Source organism: Argopecten irradians, chromosome 5 (assembly GCF_041381155.1).
Source record: "Argopecten irradians isolate NY chromosome 5, Ai_NY, whole genome shotgun sequence".
NCBI classification, from domain to species: Eukaryota; Metazoa; Mollusca; class Bivalvia; order Pectinida; family Pectinidae; genus Argopecten; species Argopecten irradians.
In genome coordinates, this window is record NC_091138.1 from 30,944,134 (window position 1) to 30,958,057 (window position 13,924).

The 13,924-nt window shown below is 33.6% G+C and overlaps 1 protein-coding gene across 2 annotated transcripts; it reads right to left on the minus strand.

Annotated features, from left to right (window-relative positions):
- Window positions 1-253: 253 nt before the first annotated feature.
- LOC138323510 (indoleamine 2,3-dioxygenase 1-like) lies at window positions 254-13,133 on the minus strand. Of its 2 annotated transcripts, XM_069268163.1 has the most exons (14): window positions 12,933-13,132; window positions 10,465-10,560; window positions 9,797-9,916; window positions 9,376-9,494; window positions 7,467-7,481; window positions 6,818-6,917; window positions 5,941-6,058; window positions 5,531-5,582; window positions 4,835-4,901; window positions 3,677-3,752; window positions 2,593-2,691; window positions 1,534-1,630; window positions 1,105-1,148; window positions 254-556 (listed from the first exon to the last, which is right to left on the minus strand). In XM_069268163.1, the coding sequence occupies exons 1-14, from the start codon at window positions 13,014-13,016 to the stop codon at window positions 507-509; spliced, it is 1,137 nt and encodes a 378-aa protein (XP_069124264.1). In that variant the 5' UTR covers window positions 13,017-13,132; the 3' UTR covers window positions 254-506. The 2 variants fall into 2 exon arrangements, with proteins under 2 accessions (XP_069124264.1, XP_069124265.1); XM_069268164.1 differs by lacking the exon at window positions 2,593-2,691 and having other exon boundaries at window positions 12,933-13,133.
- Between the last annotated feature and the right edge of the window lie 791 nt (window positions 13,134-13,924).

Consider the following 13,924-nt stretch of genomic DNA (forward strand, 5'->3'; position numbering starts at 1 on the left):
ACTAAAATATCGGCGGTATATTCAGTTTCTGCATATTACAGAGTTAACTCCCTTGCGGGTAGGTATCCATTGTCATTATTTTGTGAGCGCAATTCACGTCGTTTTCTCCGAAAGGTATGACCTTACGCTTGCAAACACATGACGTCACAATCAATGCCTATCCGCAAGGGCAGATAACTCTGTAATAGACAAATACAGAATTGCATAAAAGCAAATCAGCTCAACAGAAATTAATGCAACGCGTTTGCTGTTGGTTTCAAATATAACAACTTTTAATATTCTATCATTCCACCATAAAATATTATCAATAAAAAATATATAAATATAGATTATAACAAATAAGATATACATGGGATTTTGTAATTGCTGATTTCCACTTCATTTATCCCGAGGTCCTCGTTACCATCGTAGCAGTTCATTAAGGGACGTGTTGTTATTTGATTGGTTCACTTGTTTTGTGTCTTAATTGCAACGCCGATTATTCTATTCCAGTAATGAACACAGTCCTAATTGCCTGTAGATTCATTTCTCATACCCTTAAGAAAGTTCATCAAATCTGAAATGTAATAATACTGAGCATTCAAAACAGTTATCAGGTAAATAAATATCAGACTAGGAAACCAAATCTTCTGGACAACCTCATGTTATCTCAAGTATACATAACATAAAAAAAGAAATACATGAAACGTTTTTTATACAAATCCATACGCTTTAATTGGAATTGGCTTATGGCTAAACATTTCGTGATTATGACCAAACAAAACCGCCCATTTAAATGGACCGAAGTATGCTACTCAGGCTAAATAGGTGTATATGATTAAATCATTCTTCAATAGAATAATAATAAAGTGAATTATGGATATAATGGGAATAGCGTGGAACATTACCGGCAAAATATGATGCTTCAGTGTGGTAGCACTATATACAAGGGACAATCCACTATTACAAGGAGGAAAAACACAAATATACCCCAGCCTCCTAAAATATACAGACGTCCACACAGCGCCACATATTGCATACATGGGAGGCCGTCCTTAAACGACCATGGCTGATAATAGAACGCTATGCCCAATAAACCGAACCAAGCCATGTCTGAAAGCTTACCATCTATGCCCGGGACACTACCGTTGGCGGGAACCACTACATACCTATTCAACAAAAACAGTAATATAACATTCAACTTTTATGGAAGATTATTAATATTTGGTTACGCTACGAACGAAATATCAAAAGTAATATTATTCATGTATATGATATTAATGAATAATGATGCCATGGTACGTATGACATTCACTGCTCAGATTTAGAATGATGTGAAGCTATAAAACGGAGGGTTTTACATGAGAGCTGATGACGTAGGCTTCCCCGTTGTATTTCGTAATGTGTTTTTTAAATAGTCAAATGCAAAATTAAAAACATAATTCTTATAACATTATGCTGATAAAGATAATAAAAATTTTGATTTGATCTTATGGCGGTACTGGGTAGGTGACTTCTCTACGAGATATCTTTTTTATTACTGACTTCTCTTACTTAGTAACAATCTTGATATGACCGCTTCGGAAGTCAGCCAGTCCACGCAGACAACTTTCAAACGCTGATGTAAGGACCGCATCTTTCTGATTCATTACTGCAACGTTAAGAGTCTATATCACTGACAGTTTTCATTTATACACATTATCCTTTTCATACCGCCATTGTATATTACAGAGTTAGCTCCCTTGCGGTAGGTATTTATTACGACATCATTGGTTTTTTTTTTGGTAAATGTAAAATAACAAACCTGACATTATTGAAGATATGGATAGCAAAAGAATTGGTAAGATATTAATATTTCCCCATAAACTTCTTTATTTTAATACACGCAATGATAATTAAATATTGATACTTATAACAACGAGTCGCTATCGACTTACTACGTTATCATTTTAACGGTAGTTTTATTTTAACGATTTTCGTGCTGTTTTTGAAGCGAAAATTCATGTACGTCGCTAAATTTCGTAAATGAATAACTCCTGTATCAAACTGTACCTTTATTTACAACGGCGGTAATAAATCTTAATTTTTGTTACTGATTGCGCTAAAATTTGACTGCGCTATAGAATTGAGCTAATAATGTTGAATTGCAGGAGACAGCAGCATACTTCGCTGACGAAGTAGCAGACGACAAGTCTTTTTGGAATTTCGGAATATTTATATAAAAGACCCACTACGTTTTCAAAACAAAAGTTCCTTAAAATCCATGTTAACATGTCAACGCTGCTTTTCCGTCTGACGCGCGGTAATTAAGATGACGGCTGGAAACATAATACGACCCAAGTTATAAAGATCCATTTTAACTTAAATGTTTAGAAGCTAATGATAAGTGTATTTTCAACAGTTTTTAACTTTTGTGACTCTACAGAATTAACAATCTCTTTTTATATTACCATTATAAAATCCAAGCCGTTTTGGTATCGGGTAAACTTTGTTCCAAAAATACAAAACCATGACGTCCCGGAATCGCAAGCGTCATTGGTCTCTTTGACTGCATTACATTCAGGTAAAATTTAGGCAAAACGTGTTATCTGCAAAATGTAAGGGTTAGATTACCAAACCGACGAATCTGTGATCGTTCTTCTACAGTTTCTAGCAGCTTCCTATGTCCTAAGGGCATGTGCTTCCGGAAAACATCGGTCATTGTTTTATTACCTGGTTCAATGATTGATAATACATTCATTATCATTTGTTATGTAACAGATATAATCTTTATAAATCGAGGTCAATTTAACAAACCATTCTTCAATCCATATTTTTGATATTGCATTTTGAAAGCTTAAAGATGCATGTATAAATGTAGGTACATTATCATTTACGCCATTTTAAAGGGTTAGGGTAAGGTTCTATAATTTGTACCTTTAATTAACCTAAAGATATCTATTTTTCAGACGCAAGAAATAACTCCGATAGAATTGTCCTTATTTCAAACTACTGATTCAATACATGTACTTCTAAATGATATATATCATAAATTGTCATAGTTTTGACAAGCATTGGTGTGTAACATACATTGGATGTTCTAGCATATCCAGTGGTGCGCGTTAGCAACATATAGGTACTGTGCAGTGGCAATATTAATGTTTAAAACCAGTATTCTATTCAATAATATGTACAAAAATATTATCATTTGGAGTGTACTAATATACGTAGCTACTGCCAGTTTGATCTTTTTTCGTTTTTTTTGTAATAATATTTCATAAAAGACAATAATCATATATTTTTCCTCCCCATAAAACCTTCTCATCTCACATTGATATATTGTTTAATTCAAAACATTTATATAAGATCGGTATCAATACATCTCTTTCGAGATTCCAAAAAGGCTCGGGCTAAGTCCGATGTACAGTCGATTAGTCCAATGTTTATCTCCGCGAAAAAGTAATTACCAAACTAACTTTGAAAGGTTATTTTATATTGATAAAAAAATCCGTGAAAGCTTATCTCCTCAAACTTGTTTTGGTACAGAGATCGCAAAATTTAGTAACCGGGAAAGGAAGCTGGTTTACAGTGATGTACATTTCCCAGTGTTTATATCAAATATACACGCATTGATACTCAGGGTGAGTGACGTACGAAATGTACAAAAGACAAAAGATAACACTAGACGACTTTACTATCAATAAGGTATAAATCTTACCTTCGGTATGTTTTACCCCGAGAGCAGCGTCTACCAATGGGAGAGTAGATGTTGGTGCAGCACTGGCCGATGTCGCCTACCAACATACCAATATTACAGAAACACTAATTCAACACATGGGGGATCATATCGTTAATCTCGAGTAAAATTGAATCAATTTAATGCTTTTCATATATCAGATTACGATTGTGAGATTGAACAATGTCATCATCATTAGTGTTTTATACAAATTATTATATAATCAGACATTGGAAATCGGGGCGAATTCACTATTCATTACTCCATGCGAAGATTTTCTTTTTCAACCATCTCGGTTATATTTTAATTGTAGCGTTCTTTTGAGCATCATGATCAAACCTCACTAGATTTCGCTGTCGTTTGTTGTCTTCAACTTTATCATTCTACTCGTCTCCTTTGTCTTTCTATTGCCATACATAATGTGATCGTGTTTGTTTTATGTGTGTCCTGATAAATGGACACATGCCTTGAAATTTCAACAAAATAGTTTGTCTACACGGTCAGAATTACTTTCTTGTTCCATATCAGAAGATACAATCAATTTATCACATAATCCGCATTATATCCAGTGCTTTCGCACATGTAATATTTTTGTGTATTACACTAGTGAAATATGACTTGGGCGATTTTATTGGCTGAAAATCCATTGTGACGTCAGACAGAAACAATAAAATGACGTCAGGATTACGAGGACGGTGGGACAAAATGGCGGCCTCTGCTGGATTTTCCGAATACATTTTGACTTAAATTCTTTGTTATGTAGGTATTTTTTATTTATGTGATAAAAAGAATCTTAAAGTGTTCATTTCATATGAGATTTTATAAAACGAGTCTTAATTTTTGCGAGCCTTGGCGAGAAAAAAATAAAACTTCGAGACGAAATGATCACTCATGTAAGATCCTATATATATTCATCAAATGCATATATAAGTATTGGTCTGCTTTCTGTTGGCAATTGTGGGAGTATATATATTCCAACTGAACACTGACAACTTTAACATGAAGCGCTAGCTGGATACAGTTCAATGATTAGATATACATGTACTTTCCAATCTTTCCCAGGATTCATCGCGGTATCCGCATTTCTCATTTTATTGAAATATGAAGGATAACCATAATACAAAAAAAATGTATACTTACATATATAGGTTTATCACTAACACCCTCAAACAGAAGTCCCTCTGGTAACGGCGTGTTAGGCCCATACCTAGAGAGTTAAGATCTACATATAAATCTTACACTTTGATGACAAAGAATGTCCTCATTATATGTATGTAATACACTTAACACGTTATCAATTCCTCCATATCTTTTGCAAGGTTGTGCAGCATTCCAATATTTCGTTAGATACAAATGATCTAGAAATAGTACATTATTACACAGTAAGTGAAACAATCTCAACAGTATCTTCTGTTAGTTTATTACCAACGGATGGACATACTTTTGCTTGTACTTATGGCAATGATTTTAGTTATTTTAAAGAAAAACTCTAAATGTCTGACGTACCTAAATTTTATAGTGAGCTGACAACAAAGAAATTATATGAGGCCCTTTCGCAATATTGTTTGTATATATATACAACGTACATCGCAATGATTGCCATTGATTTTCATTAAGTATTCTCATTTATGAATAAGAATAATCAATCAGCATAGATAAAAAGCGTGAAAAATGATATAATGTTGATACACATTTAATTGAAAAGCTTGCTCCAAACTTCAAATTATGATCTTATTACCATATTATTCTATCTCGGGACTAAAAACTAATATGTTAAGAAAAACAATATAATGAAATAGGAAACACATTACATCTATATTAATAAGATAAACCTACCCTTTAAAGAAATTGGATAGAACATTAAAAAATGTACTGGCCGAGAGAACGTCTGTAAATATAAAGCATAATTTTAATAGCTGTTTTGGGTGTTTAATGTGCGTATACATAAATTTGAATTAATTCTACAATGTGTAATAATACTTCTCAAGTACCATGTTTATAATAACGTGCTAATTCTCTAATGTATTATTTTGATAATATTTAATGCATGAAAGAAGTAGATATTGATAATATAATGACTAAGATTACAGATTGCAAATGTCAAGAAAATATCTTGTCTGACAGATGTGCTCTTTCAAATTGTTTATTCAATGCAGAATCCTGAATTATTTTTTTCGAAATTTCAATTTATGGAATAATAAGTTAATAAATCTCGTTTTCGGGAAAATAACGTAATGATATTTTACCGTGATATCCATTTAGTAATTCAGTCATCTTTCTCAGAGTAGATGCAACATCCTCCAGACATTTCGTCAGAGACGAGGAATCTGAGTCCTCAGCGGCATACATGGCGTTTAAGACACACTGTACATAATATCAATGTGGGGTTATAGCGGAGCAAATAAGTGCATAAATTGTACACAAAAGCATGAAATACAGTTTATACCAAAAGAAATGTTTTAGCCCTGTTGGCCATCGGAAAATACCCATATGACGTGACTGGCGGCCATTTTCCAATATGGCCGCCAGAAACATTTAAAAACAAAACATACCAGATTAATAGTAAGTCTTTATTCTGACACTTTCAGAATTTGCTACTTCTCAAACAAGGTTTAAATGGTTAAATGAATTATTGACTTATTTGTTCAATGTATCATGGCCTGAAATTGACCTGATATTGGCCGGAATTTCTGGTCAATTTCTGATCAATTTCTTAAAAATTCTTAACCAGGTTAAGGTCAGAAATCCATGTGAACTTCTGGAGTAATCATTTATACAGGCAAACTTTCCTCAATTGAATTTCAGCTCAAGAAATCTTGACCTGAAATTGATCTGAGATTAGCCAGAAATTCTGGTCAATTTCTGGTCAATTTCCGATCAAACTGAGGTCAGGATTTTAAATCAGGAATTAATGTGAAATTCTGGTCAATTTCAGGTGAGGGAAATTCGCATGTGTACAGTGACAAGCGGTTTTACTTCAGCTCATGTACATCATATAAAAAAAATATAACCAGGAATAAAATCAAGGGAAAAGGTAAGATAATGGATACACGAATGTATTAACACTATAACTTGATCCAATTGTGCTTTCCGGTGTTAATTTTCACTTGATTGACAGCTTACCTGTATTGCAGGTAAGAATGCTAGTTCTATTCCAAGTGATACTCGCATGAACATTTCCGTTTCGTGGCCACCGGGAAACAAGTATAGCGGCTTGATGTTGCTAAAACATTATAACTGCAGTACTTAATAATGTATTAAAAATACAATAAAGATGCAACTGGGTTTTGTAAATTATTTTTGATAACCACATGAACTAAATGAATATTTTTATTGTCTTCGTCGTCAAAATATATTTACTAAAAGAGATAATGTTTTTTGTTTTTTGTTTTTTTTAATTTTTACTTTACCGCAATTTAATGTTTTAGAGAATGATTATGACTCACCTTTCAGGCAATCCGAAACCATCGGCACTTTTCGTAAACGATAAATTACCTTTTTCGTTTACGGAAGGTACAGAAGTTTACCAATTGACTTTGTAGGGAAGAGTTCACAAAGAGAAACTACTGTTTTGGAAAGGTAAACAACTCGCACCAAAAAACGCTGACCGCCGTCCATCAAACCAAAGACGTTTTTGCCATAAAATATTTTATCTTACAATAAAATTGTATATATTTGAAATCAATTTGATTGCATATTTGAATGATTATTGTTACACGTTGATTTCAAGCCATTAAAATTACAACGTGTCTAAGTAAATAGTTATACTTACTCCTTTGTCAGTGGTCTGTAGAACAAAAGTAATAATAATCGTATTAAGTAAAAAAACAATTTCATTATAATAATAAAAATAAACAAAATCTGAGTCTAGCGTCATGAACATTCCTTAACTTTTAGAAATCCCTTTAAACTAAATTTGCCATAGGAAACACATTGCATAAATTAAGAAAAGTTTGTTTTTAATTACAACATATGAATATATAATGCCTTAAGTAAAGAAATTTGATGAACAAGTACAATATCTTGTTTTAATCTGGAGACGGATTAATTGTACTTGTTTCTGGATCCAATCTTTTTAAGACATGTATGTTGTACTGCATCCTTATTGACTAAATCTTGTTTAAACCAAATGTTGACGAAACTGTGCTTTGATTAGTTTTACTTTTATACAAACAACCACAACGTGCAAATTACGAGTACAATGCAAAACAGGAACTCCAAATTGTCTAATACTTTATCATTACAAGTACCACCTAACCTAACCCCCGTCTTAGTAAGGATATAGAAATGTAATGACCACCTAACCTAACCCCCGTCTTAGTAAGGATATATAAATGTAATGTCAGCAGTTCACTGTACTATTCAGTACTCTGATAAACTTCTCCTCCTAACTAACTCCATATGCCCATAAAGAATCATAGAAGTTATAAGACTCCAACCAGATCTATTTAAACAATAATGCATTAATATTATGGTTTGAAAAAAATACGTGGCGGCTGAAATGGACACCCTCGCTTAATTTTTGCATTCCATAAGAATATTAAATAATTTCAAAGATTAGAGAAAATAATAAAGTGACAGAGTCTACTACTTCGTTTTGATTTGATAATATGTCAACATATTGTATTAGATTAATGTAATCTTAGATGGGTCTGCAAAGTGGATAAGGATAAGTTAAACCAAACCCAAATGTCCTGGCAACACGAGGCTTCTGGAGTGTTTACCGGCTAAAATCTTACACGAGGGTTGAGATGCCACCGTCGACTTTACAGGGCGAATTTTTCCCATTTATAGAAAAAATTACAAAATTTTGATAGCTTATAATTAATATTTATTTGTTTTCATACCAAATCTGGCTTTCTGATTGGCCAATATTTTTTTTGTATACCACTAAAAAAAAATCCGAGATGGCGCGAAACCCCGACGTTATTGTGATGTCTCAATAGAGACATTGACGTTGCGTATTGATTCGGAAAAAAAGACTCCCTTGAAAAAACACTATAATGTTACATTTAAACATACTTCGTTTTATCAAATAGAGTATAAAAATTAATTATAAGTATTGATGTCACTACTTTTAAATTTTATCGGGTTTTGAAACAATTTTTTTCATACCCCGATAAAATTTAAAAGTAGTGATATCAATACTTAAGTGAGCATTATGTATGCGTCTTGTACTTCCTAGGAACAACGCCATGACACTGTGATGGTAGGATCTTACCCTGTTTTGAAAGCAGAACAACTGAATCTGAATCCGAGGAGGAAATTCAGGAGTGCCTAGCCATGAGGATTGTATATCACATAGCTACCATCCTTACGGGTAGGTATCGATTGTGACGTCAATATTTTGTGAGCGAAACCCACGCCGTTAATTTATTAATTAAAAAATTGTTACAACATTCAACTACAGCGTCAATTTTTCCCGCGAACTAACTTGGAGTCAGTAAACGAGACTCCCATTCAAGTATATACATGTATTAGGTATCATTATACCAAGTCTAGGTTGCATTAATTCAGTAATGATTAAGTAATGGGAGTGACAGAAAATTAATATTCTTAACTGTATTACATTACGCTCGCAAACACATGACGTCACAATCAATCAATAGCCATCCTCAAGGGTTCAAGGGTTAACTCTTTATATGCAATTGCATCTCAAGTCACCTTCCATACATACTCACGCTTTCGGGTCAACTGGTCGCCAGTTCCAAAGAATGACGTCACAATAACAAATTACTGGCGGGAGTGATAGTCTCTCAGACACGCCGTAAAAGGGTATTGCTATACATTTGGGTATTCCCTGCAATATGAAGTTGATACGTCACTAAGTTATATTTAACGTATATAATATGTATGTATAATTAACTTTAGGAGAAGAATACCATGATAGATAGCTTGTGTAACAGAAAAGGAGAAAAAGGACTGGCTTAACCGGGACTCGAACCCAGACCTCCGACTACTAGCCAGATACTCTAGCTGTTTAGCTGCTACTTGGTCACCGATATTCGACCTAGTTCAGCCCTGCTACACTAATTACAAAAATAAAATATCACACTTATCTATTATTTTATCTTTTTTATTGTTATTATTAATTTTTATTACCTTTGTGGGATTATTTGGTCCATTTTGCCAGACATAACCAGCTACAATAAAGGACAACTGCAAGTGTGCTAATCTCAGTTCCGCTTGTCCATTAAGTTTCTTATGGTCCAGCAGTTCGAGCTCAAAAAGAGATACACAAACTGTTTGATAATACGCTAAAGATGAACAGCCAAGGAGATAAAATAAATGACAAGTTTTATTTACGAACTCAAATCACACTTATGATAGCAATGGCCAAATTAGAGTACACGGTACAATTATGATATTATTATATATTTTATTATTACATAAACAACAATATCACACAAATCATATAAGTTATTTGAATATATTGCTATGTTGTACATCTAGAATTCATGAAATGCACAAATAGTATCCAAACTTACATTTCGTTAATTCACATATTATCATTTAGTTAAACGTTCTACTAACAGCCAGGGACATGTAAAAACGAGCTAAGTTTGATGGTGAAGAAATTCGGAGTACCCGGAGAAAAACCACCGACCAGCGGTCAGTACCTGGCAAATATACATATAGTTAATTCATAAACTAGATAACCTAGACACACACCACTCTAGTAAGCAACATCATAAAGACTGGGTTAATGGTGATTTATGATAATCATGATGACCATTAAGCAGGTGTTGTCTTTACGTTGCAACGTTTACCTTATCCACGTGTTCCCAAACGGTTTTATTTTCTATCAGATCGACTAGGCGGCTTGATATATTGGTCCATGGCTGGAAATATTCCGGTAACTTCTCCTGTTCAACAAAGAATGGTAAACATATTTAGTATTGTTCCTTCAATTAAGCTATAATAAAGCTTTGGACGTTCTTTTAGACTTTCTATCAATGGTGGGAAAATGCATCAGGGACTTTGAATTATGGCTGGTCAGTTTCGTCTGCCTGTCCATACGAATGAAAACATACGAATGATACCATACGGGGAAAGACACACCATGTAAGCTGTGATGGCCCTAATATCGCTATCAAATTACTATTATAATACATGTATATTCAATTCAGTTTTACTATGATTATACCATACATATCATTAGATAACAGAAATTCTAGAATGAAGGAGATATTGATTTTAGTGGTAACATAGCCACGTGTTGTAGTCGTTAGTACCATAAATATGCTTGTAGATACACTCGAATTTGGTTTAACATATTTATAGTTATATGTTCCTAGTTGTTTTTCCAGTACCGGCACAGTTAAGTCCCTCTCTACCGGACTCGGTAACGGATACGGACCAATCACAAATCAGGATTTGAGAAATTGGTAGGAGATTTCGCGTGCAACTACACCGAAACCAGCGTTGACCCCGGTCCAAACATGAACATGGAATTGGTAAGTTTTGGGTACATTTTTCTAAATGTATACTTTTACCCAAGACTGGATATTTTACCCAAAAATAGATCGTAAGCTACTTTATTAATATTTTACCGGGACATTTTGACATTGTGTTTACCCAATGTCTGTTAAATGATAGTAGCAGAAAATACTAGAGTATCTTGATTAATGTAAATTTGTAAAGTAATACCCAATAATTATTTCTGGGACATTTTCATATCTGAACTATTTTATCAAATAATGTACAAAGTTTATCAATCAAATATTGTACTGTGAGCTTGAACCAATAAGGATTGTGAATTTCGTGAATGTTGTTTTTATAATAAATTGTAAACTGTATTTTCTGTCTCTGGTTTTCTTTTGGTCACAGTGCTAGGCTGGGAACAAACTTTTTTTTATGTAAACAGTCCTTACCCAAAACTCGGACACGATTATTATACCGGATAAAGGAAACGTTACACTATATTACAGTTAAAGTTCCTTCCCAGTTAATATTACCTTATAATTATTTAAAAATTCTTGTCTTTTTTTTCTATATTTCGTCTTCTCTATTTTATATATATTTTAGCTAATTGAACAACTTCAGGAAGATTATTCCATGTTCAAGTAGTTCTGATGGCGAATGTTTTGCTTCAAAGCGTGATCCTGAATTGACGTTGGGATATCATCTTTATGTTTCTTAACATATTAATCATGGTAAACGTATCTTCTTTATTTTCAGCATATTCGGGAATACAAAAGTTGGCGATGAAGGGCTCATATACTGACAATAAAGTAAATGCATTTATACGTTTTAACAATTAATCGCTTAACAGTTGAATACGGGTTTGAAATTTCTCGCAAAGATGAATATTTTGCGAAAATAAACTCGATTATATGTGATTTATTGACAATACACACGCTAGAGAAGGACAGTTCTTATGTTATTTTTGTTATGTTTGAATATAGAAAGATCGGTATGCTATACATACATTGTCAGTATTTGTTGATGTATTCTCGTCAAGGTTGCATGGCGAGAACAGCCGTAGTGTTTACATATATTAACTAAGTTCATGTGAGGCCATATCATACATATACAGTAAAGGTCAGATTAGGTCAGTCAGGTATCTAGGACATCAACAACTATAGGGTCATAATTCAAGACCTGTGGGTCTCTTTTAACTTAATATGTCGTTCTATTAAGACAGTCATAGCATTAAATGCTTTCAGTATTTGACTAATATCAAATACATTCCCGATATGTATGAAAAATTCGATATATCAGTAATGACATGTTGATATAGCTAGCACACGACCGATCTTTATTTTCATAACACCTCGGACGAGTACCTATAATTATGCATACTGTAGAATATATTTTCCGTTCGATAGTCTCGTGATTCTTTAACGTTAAGGACCATGACCTCGATCAGCTAACCTGAAATTGTAATTCACATTATATTTACCTGTAAGACTAGGGTCTCTTGCGAGTTAAGTATGGTAATCACACCTGGTTATACAAGTTTACATACAATCTGTATTGAGATTCGTTTTTTGAAAGTTAAAACGTGCTTTAAGTCAAATCAGACAGGGCATATTGACTGATTGGGAAGAGTTGATAGTTGTTCATAAAAGCAGGTGTGTTCATTCTAAAATAAATCGATACACAGGTACATGTAAAATCATACGTAGCTACTCGTGTTAACACCAAGCTCACCTAGTCCTATAAATATAGTGTATTACATTATTTCTCAGAGATGGGATCATGATCCTTACAAAAGTACATATTATATACCAACCAAAATATCTCCATCTGCAAATCCAGTCGTTTCGGAGACGTCGAAATCTCCTAGATTGATTTTGTTATTGCTACCCTCCATCATTTCGGCATGTTATGACGAAAGCATATGTACTGTACACAATGTATCATACTCCAGGGTTAAGGTATTAGCTAGTCTCCTCACGAACGATGTGGTTTGTTAACCCCGATTGGATTTATATATAGAATGACTTTTGTTTGGTACCAAGCTGGGAGCCGTGGGTGCCAAAGTAGGTCACGTATAAACATAAATTGATAGCTTATCTACGGGGATATTGTCAGAGAAAAAAGTGGAAATAAAATTGGAAATATATTATAGTCTTGATAGAGGTATTATTGTATTATGTAGTAGAAGTCATCAAAATGCCATGCCCATAGGGGTATGATCACTTTCTGCCCACCACGACCTTGACCGTGCATAGCTCTTGCTCGAATACACTACATGCAGGTAAAAGTCACGTGACGTATTATCGATCTCCAGTGTTCAAAATATGATATTAAGTTAATCTATTTCATTATTCGTATAATAAACGGCAAACTTAGCGGCCTTTGTTACTTTAATCACAAATAAATATCTTATTTATCATAATATCGAACAGTTTTCTTGTTTTTGTTCATAAAATGGAAACATCGAAAAATCCAATACCGTTATGAGTTGCAAACCAAAACAAAGAGGTATAAATATCAACACCAATGAAGTTCAATTGAAACCAGATTCCCAAAAATGTATCTTTGTATGCACCTGCGTACTGTAGTCGGGTTTTTTTATTCATCACTTGTGCTAGCATGGCATCTACAGAAAATGCGCGAATTCGTCTACCGCGAAATCCCATTTTCTGACTAGGTCAAAAAGGACTCGATGTGTATGCTTTTCTAAAGTCGTATCCAGTCAGACCAAACCTCCTTATTTATATGATATAAACACTAGTGTAAACATATTGGTATGCTTTTAAGTGACAGGACGCAAATATT